General features: G+C 37.9%; 1 protein-coding gene across 4 annotated transcripts in view; it reads left to right on the plus strand.

Annotated features, from left to right (window-relative positions):
• Positions 1-20776, plus strand: part of TOX (thymocyte selection associated high mobility group box) — a 218432-nt gene that overhangs the window by 100949 nt on the left and 96707 nt on the right. For all 4 annotated transcript variants that reach the window (XM_086887241.1, XM_086887256.1, XM_086887259.1 and 1 more), the window contains exon 2: positions 14422-14487. In XM_086887241.1, coding sequence (XP_086743367.1) covers positions 14422-14487 — 66 coding nt within the window. The remainder of the gene's footprint in view (positions 1-14421; positions 14488-20776) is intronic.

The raw sequence follows: 20776 nt of genomic DNA on the forward strand, positions 1-20776 counted from the left end.
ATGTAATTTTTATTATGCAAAACTTGCAGATTAAATTGAAGTTGAGGTTGTGGTAGCCATCACTGGAAAAGTGATACATATTTTTCCTTACAGCACTGATTAAAGAGCAAAGGAATATATTTGTGTTTAGCTATCAGAAAAAATCCCAAGTGATTCCTGGTAGTGAAGTGTTGCTGAACCACCTTTGTCTAGACATCATTGCTCTCAGCTCAAAAGGGAGAGTTGGAGACAATTATCAAGTCCACATACACTCTGAGGAGTACAGTACCTTCCTCTCCCCTTTCAGGTCTTTCCTATCTTTACATATGTCCCCTTTTCACACTGTCTGCAGTGAGTGTATCATTTATCGGTTAATAAGTTGTCTGACAAGATGGTCACTTTGTACCTAATTGTTCAGTTTATTTATGTATTATTGATGAGCCTAGACTTGAACTCTGCTTTCCTTAGAGACTGCTTGATAAATCTGTTGGCTAATCCTATCTAAGGAACTGAATTACCTGCTCTAGCATAATACATGACATTGCTTTTGCTGTGTTTTCTTAAAAAGGAGCTGGTTATACATTTCCAATAAGCTGTGTTTAACAGTAAGAAATAAAATAACATACATAATTCACATTGCTGTCTGTGTTAACAAAAGATCTTCAGTGATGCACTGTAATGCTTAAAATACTTCCCCAGCTTTTAAATCAATGTTCTGACTATTTTAGCTTGTAAGGTTCTGGCTCATGTAGCTAGAAGAATTTCTGAACTGCAAAATCTTGATTATGAGTAAAACTATTAGGCATGTCAAAACACTTGTGTATTGTTAATATGATCTGAAAATATTGGAGATTAATCACCTTATACTTTTCAAGGCAGTAGTTACTATTTCAAACAAATGAATAAAACACCAAATTAATTTTCTATCAAAACATGAATCTAGTGACAGCACATATCCGTACTCTGTTATTATTTCTGAACCTTTGACTTGTAGGCACTGACATAAGGGAAATTGGTGAGTATTATATGATCTATAAAGCACAGGAAGAAGCAGTGATACTGTATGACTAGCAATTTATGAATACAGCTATTAAGACTCAGGAGCCTCTGCAAAACCCTGGAGTGTCTTAATACTTCTCCTAAAAGAATATCACAAAACAGATTGTTGCTGACACCAAAAGGGGCTGTGTGCTGAATGCATGAGCCCATGTCATGGCTTTCCTAAAAAGGAGAAAAAAGAAAACTGCACCTCAATGAGAGTCTTCTGAGGTTAATCAATTTTAGTCTTGAAAGCAATTAAATTATGCCAATATAGCCTCAGACCAGTGTCCTGGTACTGGCCTCATCTGTGAAAAGGTGGTTATTCCTGAATTGCATTCAAATCAAGGAAATTTTGCTCCATCAGGAAATACAAGATTATTTCAACTGGTGTTGCATTTTCCTTTTAATGTGGGAGGGAAGAAGCCAAATATGGGTTTGGAAATATTTATGCAGCTGTTGTTGCATATATATATGCATATATATACTCTGCTGGAGTTGTATATCTGCAAAACTGAGTACAATTTGCCCATTTGATTTTCTTTGTTCCCTCTTTACTGGTTTAGCTTAGAGAATTTTTTACCTAATAAATGCAGAATTAAATTATTCTAGTTTGGGAAAGTTTAGTTTGGAAATGAGTTTGACTGTGTGAACAAAGCTTATTCTGTGTGCAGCAGAGACATAATATTAGGCATGACCATTGAAGCTGTAATTTTTAGTGGGCTCCTACATAACCTTAAAACTTTTCAGTCTTCCAAACAAAAAGAATACATTTAAACAAGAAATTATTGAAGCCATTTATTTCAAGTTTAATGTGTGCTAATTTAATGGTCTTTAGGCATAAAACATTGTGATAATTTTCACCACATGTTTTATCAAATCCAGAGGACAGTATATTAATATTTCAGTTGCTTGTACAGAAAGGTGAGAGAATGTAATATGGAGCACTAAAATGATAAGTCATGTTTTCCTGGGCATTACTGAGTATTTTCATTGATTAATCCAATGGCTAGAGTCTGACTAGGCTATGAGATTGCTAAATTTAAACAACAATTATTGTACAGTTGGGTAAAACAGAAGCAGATATTGTGATGCTGTGGGGAAAATGAAACATCAAAAGCTAATAAGAAACCATTTTTTATATCATAAAAGCATAAGAACAGCTCCATCAAGCTTTAATCACATTGTTACAATAAACACTTTTAAAAAAATTGTTAGCTCATTAGCAGGGGTTATAACATAGATTGTTATAATTAGAGTAGGATTAACAAATACCGAGTTCTGCTTCTATTTCAGTGTACTGAAGCACAGTCTGTGCTGTGTGAATCATAGAATTATCTGCATTTCAAGTAGTTTGTTTTTACATTGGTGTCATGGTCCAGTTCAAAACTGCTGACACTTGCTTTGCAAGGGCTGGCCAGTTTAATTTCAGCCAAAATGTGGGAAGCCTGTGTCCACCTTGTCCTCTTCTAGCCATGGGGTTTGGAGTTCTGTGTCTCTCTGGGCAGCTGCAGGTGGAGAATCACTGCCACTGAATCAGAGCCCTGGCTGGCCAGAAACAAGCCCAGCCTGGAGCTCCCTTCATGGTAAGTGGTAAAAAAAGAGGCACTTCCCTCATGTCTCTGCATGGCCAGTGTAACAGAATTCAGCTTGTTTCACTGCATTCAGGGACTTCTGAAGTACATCACACTGCAAATTTTGAAGTGACAGAATCTTGCCAGTATTAATTTGACAAGATGATAATTGCCAATTTTTTTTCTGTTCTTAAGAGGAATTTCTCAGGGCCTGAAATTATTTCTAGCTCAAAGCTAGAAAGACTGATACCAGTAAATAATGTCCTGTGAGTAAGAACACTGCACGAGATGTGCAAGAGATGAATTCAAGTCTTCATCTACAGATATTTTTAGGAAGTTGACAGCCACAGAAGTGATAAGGGAAGACCCAGCCTGTGGCCTTGATGTGCAGCTGATGTGTGAGGGAGTGGCAGAGTAGGACTGAAAGGAGGTTTCCCACAGTGCTACTGTGAGCTTGAACTGCCACATTGTTCTGGTGAAAGTGTCTTTTTCATTTCTTATGTAAATGTTTAAAAGTCAGCTTCATCATAAGATTTGATGAAAATTATTTGATATGGTCTTTAAAATGCTTTATTTGAAAAAAAACTTAGAGCTCTGACTGGGGCTAAAATCCATGGAGCTTAGGTCTTCACCATTTGTCATAGATCATGTTGTGTACCTTAATTATCTTTCCATACTACTGTATAAATCAGGATAAGCTTTCAAAGATTTCATTTTTTAAGGGCTGGGAAAAAGAAAAGAATTTTCTAAATAAAATGTTCAGGAAAAGAGAGGTCGATGCATATGCAAGGTCTGGATGAACCCTGGGAATAGCGAACCTGTTCAGGATTATCCATGACTAACTAGAGCACTGCATTAATTTTGGACAGCACATGAGATGGTGATATGGACATCAGTAAAGGGAGGCATCTAAGTGATTACAGAAATGCTTGGAAAAAAGCATGTTTCCAGAGAAGGTTAAAGGAATTTGAATTTGGCTTTCTGAAGAGGAGGACAGAGTATCTGTCTTTGTGTTCACAAGAGCTAGTAAAAGGTAGAAATCATTAATCTCAGCAGACTGGAGGGATGGAAAAAGGCCTTAAGATAAAACAGCAGAATGGCTGAAGAGTTTGAATCAAAAAAGGAAAATGCATGAAAGTGCCATTGCTGGAGTTGTAAGCCAGGAATTGACAATAAGGTTGATGCTCTGTGAAACTTATTCTGTTATTATTCAGAGGATGTCTTTTCCTGTTGAGGAGGTTCCTCCCAGCACTAATGTGACTGTCTCATGCTGATATGCACTGCCTCTTAGAAAGACAACAGCCATGGTGCTGGTAATGCCAGGTTTGAGTAACTTTTGCTATCTGTTTTGCTGTGAGGACTGTTCAACAGGCATAGATTCATAGTGTATTGATGGGAAAAGCAGCAGCCAGTGCTGAGCGTGACACCTGCTCTTCAAGCAGGAGGGAGAAGGAGGTGGGACATTTTTCATCTTTAGAGGGTTTTAGTAAGAGCGTGGCAGGTACAATTGTAGCTTTGTATTTTAGTTCTTTACCATCAAAACTTAGGAAGAAATTGAAATATATTTCCACGGACTTGTCTTTTTTTCTGTTAAGAAAACATATAGCAATTGCATAAAGGAAACACTGCTGCACACTCTTTTAAAAAGCTATTATGAGTGCAACTTGGCAAAATAGAAAGAAAAGATGAAAACAGTCATGGAATAATTTAGTCATAAAGTGAACTTGAAGGTCAAGTTTTATCTTAAAAGGTGTAGAGAACACTTAGAATTTTTGAGAACAGATAAGTGATCTCACATCAAGGACATGTCTTCACTGAAGTTAGTAAGAAAAAAAAAAGTATAACAACTTTTCCTCTTCTGCTTTTGAGTAATATTTTGAACATTTCTAACCACATCTACTCCCAAATGACCTATTTTAGGATAGAATACTGCAAAGTTCTCTATATTGCTCTGCCAGGGAATCTCAGTTTGATCTGTAGACAATCCCAGGAAAGGAGTAAGTCAAGCTACAAGCCTTGCCAAGGCTCTGAGCCTGTTGCAACTGTAAGTGCAAAAATCCATGTTGGTTCAGATCCTTCTTATGAACATTCATGGGGCTCCCTCTTCTTATTTGTTGCAGACAGAGAAATAAACATGTGTGACATTCTCAATGAAAATAATCCTGTTGAAATTAAGGAAGATGCTCATATACCACAGTAACTGTGGATGGAAGTAGGATTGTCCTCATGGCTGCCACAGTAGCTGTTTTGGTAAACTATGATTGTATATCAGCCATACAGCACCCTTGTCATTTAACAGATGTCCATGTTTTCCTAAGTTCTTGCAATTAGTCATTTCTGTTATCACTCTCTCCAGGTCTGAATTAGCTCTATCTAATGAGACCCCATCAGACTGTGCTAAATAATTTGGTTTATCAGAAATTTAAGCTGATTTTTTTTTCATCTGAGTTTGGTACATACTTAAATATTTTATTCCTGTTTCTGTAAATGTCTGAGCTCTTGGGTCCTATTTATCACATATTTGAATGGGTGCTTGATTTTAAGTATTTTCACATTGTCATTCCTTTCAATAGGATCATTTTAATACATGTTGTATATGTGATCCAAATGACCTGTTGCATTAGTCTAAAGTGCTTAAGTTCCTAGGTGATACTATTTAAAATTGGATTTTTAAATATGGCATAGGTAAAAAAAAATATTTCTACATATGCCATGTGTTTTTTCCCAGTTACTTTTTCAAAAATAAGTCATTCAGGCAACGTTGTTTATTTATCTGACAATTGTCACCTTTATTTGCTTCTCAAGATCCTTTTTCATAGAATTTTCAGAATAGTAGTGGAATTTTGTGCTATTTTGGTTGATGTGGTTCTAACCCTTTTTATTTCTAAGATTCTGCTGTGCAGAAGGAGATGTACTTACCCACAGGAACTATATGTATCCCATTCACTATAAATAACACAGTAGAAAGAGCTCTGACCATGGATCCCTGCAATATTCAAACTGTACTCATGTAAGGCAATGGTTCTGTCCTAGTTGTGCAAAACTCGTTTCCTCTGGTCCATGGAACCGCTCTTCTGCTATACTCCAGCATAGAGGGTTCTCCATGATATACAAAAAATGCTTTTTATTTATCTTTTTGCTCTCTGTAGATCCTTTTTATTAAGTTTTCCTGTGTTTCATCACATAATCTACCACTTTACACAATGAGGCAGAGATGAACATTAACAAAAATTACTCTGAAACTTGAAGATTCCTATTCACTTACCTGTCTACTGGTTCCTGATCCAGTTCCTGTCCAACTGGCAATGGCACAATTCCCTTCACTTTCCATGATGGAGGATCAGATCTTGTAATGAAACTGACCAGGTCTGTTGGTATTGGAAAATGTTACGAGCCTACCAGGTTAAACAAATTTCTTCAGCTGCTGTGGGCAGAAAAAGAGGGGTCTTATCTTAGTTGTTCAAACCTTTCCACCTTATCACCCAATTTTCCCAGTGGGTGTCTGCATCTATAATTTAGTGTGAGTTGAGTAAAATAATAACAAAAGCACTTGCTACTTTGATCTCAGTATGTTTATTTAATGAGTGTTCAATATGCAAAAAATAGCTGAGCCTAGGAGTCCAGACCACAGTGTGCTAAGTTTATTTTATTTTATTTTATTTATTTTTAGTTTTTTATTATTGTTTTATTATATTTTATTTTATTTACAGAGCCAAGGTTAAAAGGAGCAGGAGCCCAGCTGAGAGAGTTCAGAGTTCATCTCTGCATGTTCACTGTCTTCCATTTAAATGTACACAAAGGACTAATACAGTACCCGCTCTCCCCTGGGCTGTCTTTGATACACTCTGCTGTGCCTGGACTCTGCCACTCCTCCTATCAGTCTGATCCTACTTCTTTTAGCCCGCTGTGCTCAGCACTGTAACCTCATTCAGCTAGTGCTCTGCACGCAGGCTAACAACTTCAAGGCTCTGTCAGGCATTGACACATGCAGGCTCCAAGCGGGAAGCTAAACACTCCCCTTCACCTTTCCTGCAGTTTCACATTAACCTCTATTAAGTGCAGGAAAAACACAAATGCTGTAGTGCCATTATTCAGGGTTTAACTACCAGTGTATATTTAGATATTCAGCCAGCTCTCCACCTATGAGAACATACTCGGCAAACACTCTGTCTCCTCCCTTTCTCCCATTGAGAGAGGTAAATAGTGAGTTAGCTTGAGGAATGCAATGGTAGGTCTGGGTTGGGCATTTATGACACAGGCTTGATAATCTGAAAGAAAACTTTGACAGCACTGTACTTTTTTGAGGCAATAGCAGGTGTTATAAATGGAAAATGAGACAATAATGGTCTTATTTGAGGAGAATCAAGCAGTGTATTTACAAAACATTTTGTCTTTGAAAGCCAGGTGGTAGAAAAGGCAGTACTAGTCTGCAAGCCTCTATCACGCTTGAATCCAAGCACCACATGGGTCCAAGTCTGTTGGGTGCTGTGGGCAAAGAGAGTTTTGTGGCTCTTTCTGGCTTTTTCTAAGATAGAAAATGTCTGACAGCTTTTCCTTGCGAAGCAGCACCCTCACTTCCCGCTCTGAGGCTGCTGCCAGTGCTCTCACACGCCTTGTGGCTGCCCTTAAGACCGGGGAGGATTCCTTCCCAACTCCAATCTGCCTAGTCCACACATCACTGTACTTGGACCACATAAAGACAACATACACGATATTCCTGGTTCAGCCTCTTCAGCAACATGGAAGATGAAAGGACTGGAGACATAAAGGATTTTCCTAATACTTTGTTCCTGAAAACTTGTAGCAGAATTAAAATTAATAATAACAATAATAGTCTTAAGATATGCCATCTACACTCTGTTGCTTGGCTTATCAAAGTTCCTGTATCCTGGAGGGCTCCTAGACTTCTAGATGGGACAGGACTCCTCCAGATCCTGCCACTCTGCACTAATCACCTCCCTTTGGCCATAGAGGGACATCCAGCTCTGCAAAGAATTTGATTTCTTTTTGCCATTCAGGCATTTTCACTCAATCTCATGGTTTTTCACTACACTCCTCTGCTGATAAACAAGGTTTATGGAAGGAGAGAGGGAAGATGGCAGAACAATCAAAGTTGATAGTACTAGATTGTTTTTTGACAATTTTCCTGTGTTAGTCCTTCAGTGAGGTGTCAAGCCTCTTTCCTGGGAAGGGTGCCTGTCTGGAATGCATTACTGTAACATGTCTTGGGCAAATTTAAATGTGTTCAAGTACAGCATACAAAATGGAGTTCGGGAGACAAGATGGAGTTTCAATTTAATACAAATGCACCGCTTTGCCAAACTGTGTCAAGAAAGGGATTTTCCATCGTGTATAATGTTTACAGAGCATCTCTGTTTTTATCTTTAATGGTTGCCGTAACAAGATCAACTGTTTCTTTAGCATAGCAATTTGATGATTTATGTTGTATCCCATTATTATTTTAGTCTCATTTCAGCAGCTCTGAGTAAAACAAAATATCGTGTTTTGTCATCAAGAAACATGAGACAATATCTACTCTTGGCATTTGGTTTAAAATAAACAAAATTACCCAGTTTTAAAGATTTTTCAGGATTAGTGGCTTTTAGATAATGTAAGTTACAATTGATATATATAATCTGTAAGCAGTAAAATCACTAAATCACTAGAAATAATCATTTTACACAATGTTATTGCAACTTCTTAAAATGAAATATAACAAACTGTGCTGGGGCACCATCAGAGTAAGGTAAACTATGGTTTAATGATATAAATAAAGTTTATATTTAAACCTAAATCTATCTTTCAGTTCAAATCTAAGATGGGAGAAATTTGTATTTAGATTATGTGATTAATAACACAGGCTTTGAAGATTTGTAATATCCTTTGAAGAAACTGGAATGTCAAGTCCAAATGGCTTTACCCAGAAGATGAACTTATTAAGCATAGCACCTTTCACCAATATCATCATCTCTCCCCTTGCTTCTTGTCCTTTAATCTTTACATTTTAGGATATCATTCTTAGGATATATTTGTGCACAGAACATCGTCCAAAGTTGTTTCCCCCCTCCACATCCCTGTCCCAAGCATGTTTTGGCATCAAAAGCCATTTGGACTCATATTCCTTGTGCTTCCCTGCCCACACTGCAGCTGGATGAGAGGCAGTACTGTCACATTGTACTGCTCCTCAGTATAAACAGGAAAAAGCTAAAACATTCATGTGCTTGATTTTTTTTCTTTCACGTAACTCATAAAACTGTGCCCGAAGAACTTAGGGCAAACTTACATAAATATATAAATATATTCAGATATAAATATATTAATGTATGTATGTATGTATGTATGTATGTATGTATGCATCAAAAGAGAAAGCCACTATGCAATACCCTCAAAAGTCAAAAAATGGATGAAAAAGGAGCAAAATAAACCCTCATTTCACAACAGCAAAGAAATGCTACGTAGCAAGAAGATAGAGGTAGAGGGGAGAAATGTCATTCTCCCTGTAATCCAGATAGCCCAGCTGATCCTGGCAATGAAAACCGAGTGACTTGGTATAAAAGAAGGTAGCTTAAGTGGAGGGGAGAACATGAAGCTAGGCTGAAACTTGTTTAACGTGTGTCTTTGTGGTAGCTGTCATCTGAACAAACTACATGAAGCTTATGCAGTTATTCATCTGCATTTATAATCGCTGTATGTGGACATACAGTTACCAGTACAGAAATATATTTTATTTCCAGTTACCTTTTTGGCTCTCAAGCCCTTCTTGTGTTTTCTGCATCTTGCAGCCTCCTTTTTGTATTCCAAAGTTTTCTGTCTATGTAAGCAATTAACATTCTCTACAATTGTTGCCACCATGAGAAACATGTTCGTCTGTTCAACCTGTTTATAGTATTCTTGTGACATAGTCCACATAGGGTGTTTTTCATTTAAAGCACATCAAGAATGAATTTAAAAATACTGTTCTTGCAAGCTTTGTTACTTCATAATCACTGTTATAAATGCTGATAAAGTTTTTTGCAACTTAAATGGGAAGATGAAAACAGGCTTCCTGGCCATACATTGTGTGACTCTGGTATGATGCCACGTTAATGGCAGGCAGAAGTCAGCCTTGGATACATTAAAACAGCTTTAGCACTCTGGGTATTTGCTAGAATCTGTGATACCTATTGCATGTTACAGTCAGCCAGTGTTTATGTAATTTCATCCCTAACTTCTGTGAATAAATTGTATTTAATAACAGTTGGGTATTTTGTGCATATTGGTTGTTGAACATTACAACTTGTCTTACAAAGGGTCATTCTGAGGGGGCTTCTAACTGGCCATGCCATAGTGTTGCCTGTATCTTTTATTTATAATAATAATTTAAATAAAGAATATTATGCAATCCTGAATTTATATTAGAACTAGCTCACAGTTATATTTCTTTTCATATTACAATGCAGTCATATTCTTCATTTGCTCTCACCCAAACTTCTCATGCAGTTACACTTTAATTTGAAAAGAAATGTTGTCAAGAGTAGTTATTATCACACACCAGAATATTGTATTAGCATTCACATTTAATAGATTAAAATGAAAGATTTTGAAATCTGCTCTTAATGATACTGAGAGATCTTGGAGACACATTGGGAAAGCTTTATATGAAATGTCATCTGATATATATACATCATACATAGGTTCATAAAAGAGAGTTCATTTAACTGCCTGCCTTTGTGTTTCATCTGTTCTGTTGGGATGAATCATCCATGGGTTAAGTGATGCTTGTGCAGTTTCCTTCTTGAAATCAAGCTCAGTGAGTGGCAGGAAAGCTTAGGGAATACAAGCTGAGATTGCGAACCTGAGAATGATGAGTATAAGAAGACAATTTTGGAGGCATAGAGTATAACCTGGAAGAAAACTGTGGTAGCTGAAGACAGCTTTGAGCTGTATCTGCTCCTCTTTAGACTCACTCTGGTCCATATATGTTGCTTGACCTGCTGTGGCATACATCATCTTACTTGTAAAGCTGAATTCCAGGTGGATATAGCATGAATTAAGGAGTCCAGGTGGAGAGTTGTTGAGAGGTGCCATGCTGCAGAGCCTGCACGTTACCAAGTAGTGTATTAAAAGTCAAATAATTCAATATTAATTTCTGGGGTTTAGGGGTATATTTGGAAGCTTCTAAATGGATGGGAAAAAATATGAATAGAATTTTCCAGTTGATCCAATTGTTGGCATTTTTTCCTCAGTTTACTGTTTTGATGTGCAATTATCATGTTTGGGCAAGGTGAACATTGTATCTGCTACATAATTTTTTCTAAACTTTTTATTATTGAAGGCTTGTGTACTCTTTTTGGCTGGGGTAGGATGTACAGGTCATTTCTATTTCACACTGTTTTGGTATTTGGGAAAGGGAACGATGAATAAGCAAATCAGCATTGCAGTAAATATTTTGTTTTATTCTGGTATACAAACATTATATTTTCAGTCTTTTATAAACATTTTAGTAAACATTGAGAACGTGAAGGAGGCAATACCTGCTGTACAAAATGCATGTGTATATTCTTCATCCTTTGAGTTTATGGGTGTTTTTCACTCTCGTATCCAAAGTCTTAGGAGCTGCCAAGTAGCCATGCACCACACTGCACTGGGCTGAGGGCAGATAATTTAAACAGCCATAAATGTAGTACAAATACTAACGTGGCAAGAGTGTTATTGTCAGCTGATGCATCACAGTCCACAATCTGCATATATAAACACTACAGAAAATACACATCCCATCAAATCTTGCTGACCTATATAACCTATTACACAACATCTTGCACATACTTCTGACAAGCAGATGCTAAATATTGCATTCTTGAATATTGAAGAAATTAAGTAACAAATCAGACAGCTGATGGTTATTTTCAGATGTTAACAGGCCACTCAGATTTTACAAACACTATTCATTGATATATTTTTCTGAAAATTTGCCTTAACAAATTAATCCAAAATGTTGCAGAAGGTCTTTTCTCATGTAAACATCAATCCCCTTACATTTCTCATGTAAGGTCAAAAGGCCATAAAGTTTAAATTTATGTATATTTTTTCTGTTTTGGTTTCTCTGAAATGTGCACACATAAAGCCCACAGACCATGACAGGAAAAAAAAAAAAAATATATTTCCAAGATAAATAGAGGGCCACAAGCAACAAACAGGAGAGGCTGAGATCAAATATCCTGTCATGCCAGGGGGACCACTAATAGCAAGGCACTGATTAGGTAGGCAGATAATCCAAGAACAACACACAGAATTATAAAATTTTCAGTATTCATGGAAAAATACCTTAGGGAAATTATTCAAAGAATGCAGATTTGGTGATTGTAAGCTTGGGAGCAAGGACAGACGACCAAACATTCAAAAGAGGGAATTATATGAAAGACTAGTATACTTCATAAAGATTCTTAAATCATAGTCTCATGCATTATGGAAGGCAAAATAAGTTGAAATAATCCTTGACTGCATCTAGCCAGCAAGCAGAAAAGAAATTTCTTCATATTCACTGCAACTAAACACATGCAACACAGTATTTGAATGATAGCAAAGCTTGCAATGTATCACAACAAATGTATGAAGATAACGAGGGAAATTCAAAAGAGGAGACTCAAGGAATGATGGTTTCCAGGGCATATAGGACTCCCATAACCACAAGTGTAACTATTCTCTCCATAGGATTTCTTACAAATATGGTACGGATTGCATCTGTTCTGAAAAAGATATCAAACCTCATTCTAAAATGTCTGAGAAATGATGAGTTTGCTGTTGACATAATGCTTAATTACCTCCTAAAGTAGGAACTTGTATCTTATTTCAGGGCTGAATTTCTGTAACTCCCATTTCTTAACACTAGATCTCATTATACCACTGTCAGGGTGGCTGACATCTTGCTATCAGACGTCTTTCCAGGGTGTAAGTACCAATCACAGTGATCAAGGCACCTTTCAGCCTTTCGTCTGACAAGCTGAATAAGCTGAGCTCCTGTAGGCCTTGCACTGGAGTGCTTGCTTTCCAGCTACTGGCTGTGAAATTTCTCTTCAGAATTCCACCTGTCCATCTGAGTAGAAGAAACTGCATTTTTTTTCCCGATCCAGATACTAAAACTTTTTCTCCAAAACTCTACTTTGAATGCTTATAAATAAGAAAATTATTCAATGAGGAAGCTAAAAGAAATGGTACTTGTCAACAAGAAATAAAAAAGAAACAAGCATCAAATTATATTTTATAATCTAATCTAACTATCTCTATTCTGTCCCAGTTTGGAAATACTCTATTTCCTATGACACATCTGTGTCTGTGGCATAATCCTTTCCCTCCCGTAAAACTAGGACTTCTGACAGATAGTCTGTGACTATTAAATAGCTCTGGCCAGGAAGGGCAGACCATCAGCTGCTGTGCCAGGAGCTGGCACGTGTTCATGTTACTGCTGCTGTTACAAGCCTTGTAGCCTCTGGCAGAGAAAGGATGAACAGCTGGAAGCCGGAACCTTTTCAGCCACCTCAGCAAAAATTGGTAGAGCTATCTGCCAAAGCCAGTTTAACTTTACCACCTCAGGCTAGTGAATATGCTGCACCTTGCAGGTGGAATATTCCCAGAAGCTCAGTGCTGATCAAGAAATGCCCATGGTATATTTCATGGGCATCTTCTGTAGGAGCAGAGAGATCTCAGTAGTAGGGACTTCTTAAAAAAGCTGCTGCGTCATCCGCAACAATGGCTGATGTCCAAAATATGTCACTCTAAGCATTCACACAAGGGGTCAGGTGCAAGTTATTTCAAACAGACCTTGTAACAGCTGGAAATTTGTGGTTGATGACTGGAGATAGGAATTCCTGCTGTTGTTCACTTCTACTTAAAAGGTTTGAAAAGATTTTTCCTAGCTCCTGAGCAGACTCTGGGACTATCATCGCCCTGTTGGCACTGCCACTTGAGTGGGTGTGATGAGAGTTCTGTGGGGACATTTTCCAGACTATGTAAGAAATCAGTAGTTTTACACTTTGTGCTGGTACAGGATGAGGCTTCAGATCTGACAGTTTTTCTCCATCTAGACCTTCAGATTTTAATCAACTCCTTTCTATGACATTTCCGTTACTTCTTAACTGCAGTTGAGAGAAGAGAAAGAAAAAAGAAAGGAAAAAAAAAAAAAAAGGAAAGAAGCTTTTTATATCTTGTATATATTTCCAGGAATGGTTTTTATCATTTACAGATGGTTATTTTTGCAGTTCTGATTATGAATGTTTACTTTATTCACACATCAAGCAAACTATCCTCTTACACCATACGGATGGGAGGTATACTCTTTCATACGTTCAGATGTCTGAAAGCTGTCTGGAAATGTATTTCCTACTTTCTGATACGGGAACAGTTCAATTGGAGGGGATTTAATTTGTTTTGAAATTTCAACTCTTGTTCTGCTCAGAAGCTAAAGTTGGAACCCATTAAGATGCATTTTAGTGCAGATTCTATTCTCATCTTCCTTCTCAGTAAGTGTGCAATTCACTTAGTACTTCATTGCAACCAACAGCAATATGTGTACATGGTGCACAAAATGAGGCATTTTGTTTTAAAACAGATTGCAGATGAAAGGAAACCATTCATTTCTTCCTTGCTAGCTGTAATTACTAGAGCGCTAATTACTCCAAATCACTGACATCCAGGGTCAATAAGGATGACAACAGGAACATCAAAGACAAGATGCACACATGCAATTACAAGTCTCTAAAACCAGGCTGTAATATTATTTTATAGCAACTGTTTTTTTTTCAGTCAATGCTAAAAAATCAAGTTTGCTGAATGTTTACTATTATTTCCTTTGCAGTTTGACGGTGAGAACATGTATATGAGTATGACAGAACCAAGCCAGGACTACGTGCCAGCCAGCCAGGTGGGTTAATTAATCTTCTCTGCCTTGTTTCAAATTGTAATTAAAAAAATTCAAAGAGTTGCATTGCAAATGAGTGGCACTATCAGTAACTGCTGCAATCAGGAATAATCATAATTTATAAACAAAGCATTTAAGCCTTGTTTCCAGTTAATGAGATAGAGCTGATAAAACACCAGAGTTGGCGTTTGTTGAAAGATACTACCTTGTTTCCTCTCCAGAATGCAAGCAGCTGTTTTGCCAGCATGATCTTTCCTAAACAGTTGTTTTACCTTCAGGAAATAAAGTCTTTACAGGTGCAGGTTATTTGTTTATCTGACTGCAGACAAGTTAATCATTATAAGCTATACATGTCACAAATAGCTTTAATTATCACTCGTAGAGCAGTTGAAAAATTGCACTTTTAACACTAATCCTATGTCTAAGGAATGTTGCTATTATTACACAATTAGCAGTGGGGTTAAAGCAATGTCTTAGCCTTCTGTAGCTTACAGGCCAAAAGGTTTAATGTGATGTGCATTCTTTAAAGGTATTTTTGACCTTTTTTCCTTTTGGGCAACCATACACACTAAATTAGGATACTGGTTGTATATTTAAAAATCTTCCACCTTTCCCCTTGAACCCAAAGGTCCTATAGATTTCTAAGAATTAAAAATTTTAATTACATCTTAAAAAGCAAAAATAGTTTTGAAAGTTTTGGGATGTCTACCTGTTGCTACATCTGTATGTAGGGAGGAATTTCTCATTTACTTCACGTGTTTCAGTTTAACTTTGCACCAGTAAGTGGTGGGGACAGTGCTGCAGATCAGTTAGGTTGTGTCAGAAATTGCCATGAATAACCAGACTTGTGGTCTGTGTCATGCAATATTTCAGCCCAGCAGTGTCTGGTTTGACAAAACCAGGAGGCTTATGTGTAAAACTCTCATTAGGTGGGAAATAAGTTTGCAGGCATAGTAATTGTGTTCAGATAAGCTGGATGTAACTTAGGAATCAACAGTTTTCAAAAGTATGCATTCAAAACTAAATGTCTTCATGAAGTAGTGTTCTTCAGGTAGACAGGTTCATTGGGGGCAGGGAAGCAGGAGGTTTGTGTAAAATGAGTACATTGTTCAATCAAAAACACCATCTTTAAAGTGTTCCACCATGTTACTTCCCAGCTTTCTGTTGAAGTCACTCTGAAATACCTTTAGAGACCAATAGTACTTTGCATTTAGGAATTGTGCATGATTGAACTCATTCAGCTAAGAACCCTCCAAGATCCAGAGGTAGTTTAGAATAGAACTGTTTGATTAAAAAATGAAAAATTATATTATTAATTTTTCTCTAACCATTAATCCAAAAACTGTACTGACAAGTTTTAGTATTACTATTAGATTAAAGCAGCCTAGTATCATCTCATTTTTGCCTTAAGGGTTTTGAAGTGCAAGGGCTAATTGAATTTGTTTGAAACAGTAGAAATACAAACTCTGTGAATGATTGCTGTTATCAGGCAGCTGCTACCTTTCAGAGAACCATTATGTCTGTCTTAAATAGTTTTGAATAAAGAATTGCAAATCCACATTATACATCAGAATTATTTTTCTTCTGTTGATATTTTTGTACTGTGTATGCATGTAGCTTAAATAATTTAAATGGCATATTGAAAAATTAAGAGTATAAGTTTTAATCTTTTATGCGGTTTCTGCATGTGCTAACAAGGCCCAGATTCTCAGATATATTTATGCATCTAACACTCGCTGATTGCAGTGAAAGTAAGGTTCTTAAAGTACCTTTAAAGAGCCAGGTCTAGGTATTTTAAATGCAAATGACTTTGTCTTCAAGGGAAAAAAAAATAAATCTATCAAATGTGACATTTCCAAATTCAAAGATGTCAGAAAACCCTGATTTCTTACGAAGGGCTGGAACCAAGGACAGGCTTACAGACTTAAAATCTGACCATGGCAAAGCTGAACTCCGGGGTGTTGGCTACAAGGTAGTGTTCAAAACCCAAAAGCAACCTCTCTGTCCTTTGCTGGGGTATCCATGTGGCAAGAAGCAGCTCAGGCAGAGTGTTTTAACTTGTTACCAAGAGTGCACCAGTCAAGCAGCCTTCTGTGTCTGGTTGAGAGTAGCTGTCAGCCTTGGGCTGTCACAACTTCCTTTCCCTTGCTGGGATTTTCTCCTGGTGCTTTCGCTGTCGCAGTGGTTTGAAGTGAATACACAGAATCATAGAACAGACTGGGTTAGAATGGACCTTAAACATCATCATCTTAAACATCAACCCTTCCACTATCCCTGGTTACTCAGAGCCCCATGCAGCCCGGCCTTGAATGCTTCCAGTTAAGGGAAGTCCACAACCTCTCTGGGCAACCTGTGCCAGTCCCTCACCAACCTTATAGCAAAGAACTTCTTCCTAATGTCTAATCTATGCCTGTCCTCCTTCAGCTTCAGGCCATTCCTCCTTGACCTGTCACTGCAGGCCATTATAAAAAGTTTCTCTGCATCTTTCTTGTTGGCTCCCTTTAGGTACTAGAAAGCTGCTCTAAGATCTCCCTCGAGCCTTCTCTTTTCCAAGCTGAACAACCCCAGCATTTTTAGCCTGCCTTCCTGCCTTCACAGAAAAGGTGTTCCAGCTCTGTGTGGGCTGGAGCATATGTGAAAGCCTGTAATAATAACAGCACTGGAAAAAATATTAAAAAAAAAATAAAAGGAGACAAAACAACTTCACTGAGAACAGGAATATGGGGTGTGATGGAAACCTGCCTCTCATGTTTCATCGAGAAACTGTGACTGTGAGAGAAGCCTTCCCAAACCTGTTCCTGACATAGACAGCTGCTAGTCATTCCTCAAAGGAGCTAAACAGCTCTTCATTGAGTGTCTGTGAGGTTTTCACTGACTGTCATGGGGTGGTGTTCTTTTCTTGGGCATAAGCATTTGATGGTCAGCCAAAACTGATGAACTGACTACCATTTCAAGACCCAGTCTGGTGGTTAAAACTGGAAAAAAAATACAGTATTTCCTGCTCTGAAAACAAAGCATGAAAGACTGTAGCTTACAGGGCTAGGGAGAGTATAGGATTCAATTGTATTTTCTGACCATGGTTTTAGGACTGTTTGTTAATTTTCCTGTCACTGTTACTGTATGTAAAACACATAATGCCATAAAAAGAGAGGAGGAAATGTTCTCTCTCAGATGAAAGCATAGTTGCTCTAATCATAATTTTATTCTATGTCTATTTTGCACCTGTGCTCATGAGTCTTGCCATTGCATGACCTCAGTGAGAGGAATGCAGGCTCCTTCCCCTTAATAACTTGGCTGTTCCCTCACAAGATCAGAGATAGGGGTTGAATCCTGTCAGAATGAAGAGTGAATTAGTTACTCTGCTTTTCTTGATGAATTAATGTCTGTTAACTAGAATATGAATCCCACATGTAAAGAGATATATAGTCCTATCAGAAACCTTTATTCAAGCTCTGGTCATGCTGGCTGAGTCAGACACGAGCATCATTTTCTAATTTCAGAGTCTGACATAGCTTATTTGGGAAGTGGGTTGGCAGACTGAGTCATGGCATGCAACACCAGGGACCAAGGGGTTTCCACTTCGCTCTCTTCAGGAGTAGGTGACCATAGAGGCAGGATTTCTGGGGTCCTGATATATGCTGACAAGCACCTCAGTTGCTTCTGTTTACTCCAAAGTGTTCGCATCCAGAAAAACATCACCTTATATTATTTTACGGGTTTTAATCAATTTATTCCCTTTAGGCTAACATAAATAAAAGCTCAGCCATTGGACAGGAAAAATGTAGTTTTGTTCCTTTTGCTATATAACATCAAACATCTGCATAGTTTGGTAATCCAAGACAAGTTGCCTCACAGCATCCCTCAACAATAATTATCATTTCTGTTCAATTTTCAAATCAGTACATGCTCTGGGACTTACAGACCAAGTTGCTAAGTAGCAACATATGGCTCACTACTGTTCCTGTGATGTTGCTGCAAGCAAATAGCATAATTCTATACTTGAAATGATTTTTACAGAAAGCCAGTGCTGGAACTGAGCCAGAAGAGTAAGTATACAGTAAAAATTAATGATATTCTTTTAAACTGTCCCAAAAGGCTGTTTGGCAATGTTGTCTCTGTGTACATTTTATATATACGTGTAAGTACTGCATTTTTGGTTATAATATATGTAGTACGGGACTCTATACTGAAAGCATCTCCTAAGTGAGTTATGCCAGCCATTTTAACAAACATACACAGTAAAACTGTGACGTTTTCACTACTAATTGCACTTGGATCTAAAAGTATTTATAATTTTAAAATAAAACTATGCCAACTGATCTGCATTTGAGATTCACACCAATTATTGTTTTCTCTTTACACCCAAAACCGAAATCTTGGACACAAATTATTCTTTATGTTATTCCTCCTCCTGTAATTTGTGGGCCATGAACAGCATAAAATTATATTGCTTATTTTACATTTCTTCCTAGTTGCAATATGGAATGTAATTCAGGACTGTGTTGCACCAAGCTTTAACACATTTGTAGCTTTTCTGAGGCCTGATAAATGTTAAGGTTAATGAGTGCAGCTGGCCAAATTCCCTGAAAGGTCCAACGGGAAGGGATGAGAACAGGACTGGAGCTGATGATTTGGGGCAGTATCCCTATTGTCCCACTGGGAACAATAAAAAGATCTGAGGCAGAGGAAGGAATATTGTTTGCTCAGAGGTGGTATTTTCCTGCTTCCCAGAGCTATGCCAGGGAGATCTATCTAAAATATGTCTGCTTGCTCTTTGATGGAGAGGCACTATGGGTATCAAAACTGTTTTGCTCTGTACAGCTACAGGGTGAAATAGGATGGAATGACATCCAAAAGAGAGATTTTTCATACTAATGTTGCCTTATGCACATGGTTGTACATATAGCCCTAATGTATTTTTTTTACATTTATATACCGTAATTTCTTAGATTACTAATGACATAGCTATTGCTCATGTGAAGTATGCTACATAATAGCTTCATAATAGCTTCCCTCTCTTGCTCTGTACTGGTCCTTCACTGTAGGTAGGCTAGAATTCCAGGAAGAATTCCATTCTATGCCAGAAGACATAACTCTTCAATCTTGTTGCCTACAACAGTCTCCACTAGCAGAGCAGGGCAGGAGTTGGCTGCCTTGGAAAGGATTGAGAAAAAGCAGCATTCTCAGATGGAGAACCATTACATGTTCCTATATAGTCCCATGGGTACATTCTACCCTGACCTGAAGTTGAGCACAATCCTGCCCAAAAGTTGGAAACTTTTGCTCCTTATTTGAGAGGCTGCTCCCCAGTGAAAAGGCAATTCCTCCTGGGCAGTCTGCTGGCTGGCTGCAGTCCAGGGCTGTTTTGGACCATATTCCATCTCCCTCTTCCTGATCCTTGGTCTTTCTGACTATCTTTTCATTTCAAAAATAGGTTATAAACAGAAGGGAGTCTACTTCTTGGTCCTCCATTTCTCTGAAGTAGTCTATAAATGCCACATTAAAAAAAAAAAAAAAAAAAAAAAAAAGACAGTAACATAGGTTAAAATAGCCTCAGGGAAAGAAAAATACCAGGCAGGCCTTTCAGATCTTGAATGAGCGGTTAAAAGTAGATGTAATTTTACCCTTCCTTCCACTTTTGTGTAAAACATAGTCTTTTAATATTATCTTAACATCAGACAGAGTCTGGAAAGAACTGAGTCCCTGACAAAAATACATGAACAGTTGCGTTAACAAGGCTATGTACATATATTTCTTCTTTAGAATCATGTAGTGGTTTGAATTGGAAGGATCTTTGAAGATCATCTAGTCCAGTTCCCTGTCATGAGCAGTTGCATTTTTCACTAAATCAGATTGATCCAAGCCTCATCCAACGTGACCTTGAAAACTTGCATTGATGGGGCACACGCAGATTCTCTGCACAATCTTTTACAGTGTCTCGTCACCCTCACCATAAAGAAGATGTTCCTGTGTCCTGTCTAAATCTGTCATCTCTGTTTAAAACTGTTACTGCTTGTCCTGATACAGGCCTTGGTAAAAGGTCTTTCTGCATCTTTCTTATAAGCCCCATTGTGCACTGAAAGGTGTTATAAGGTCCCCTCAGAGCCTCCACCAGGCTGAACAGCCCCAACTCAGCCTTTCATCATAGAGAGGTGCTTCAGCCCTTGGACCTCTGTGGTCTTCTCCGGACCCAAACCGACAAGTTCATGTTTTCCTGTGCTGGTGACCCCAGAGCTGGATGCAGAACTCCAGATGAGGTCTCCCAAAAGCAGAATAGAGGGGCAGAATCCCC

This window comes from Cyanistes caeruleus, chromosome 1 (assembly GCF_971803275.1).
Source record: "Cyanistes caeruleus chromosome 1, bCyaCae1.hap1.1, whole genome shotgun sequence".
Lineage (NCBI taxonomy): Eukaryota > Metazoa > Chordata > Aves > Passeriformes > Paridae > Cyanistes > Cyanistes caeruleus.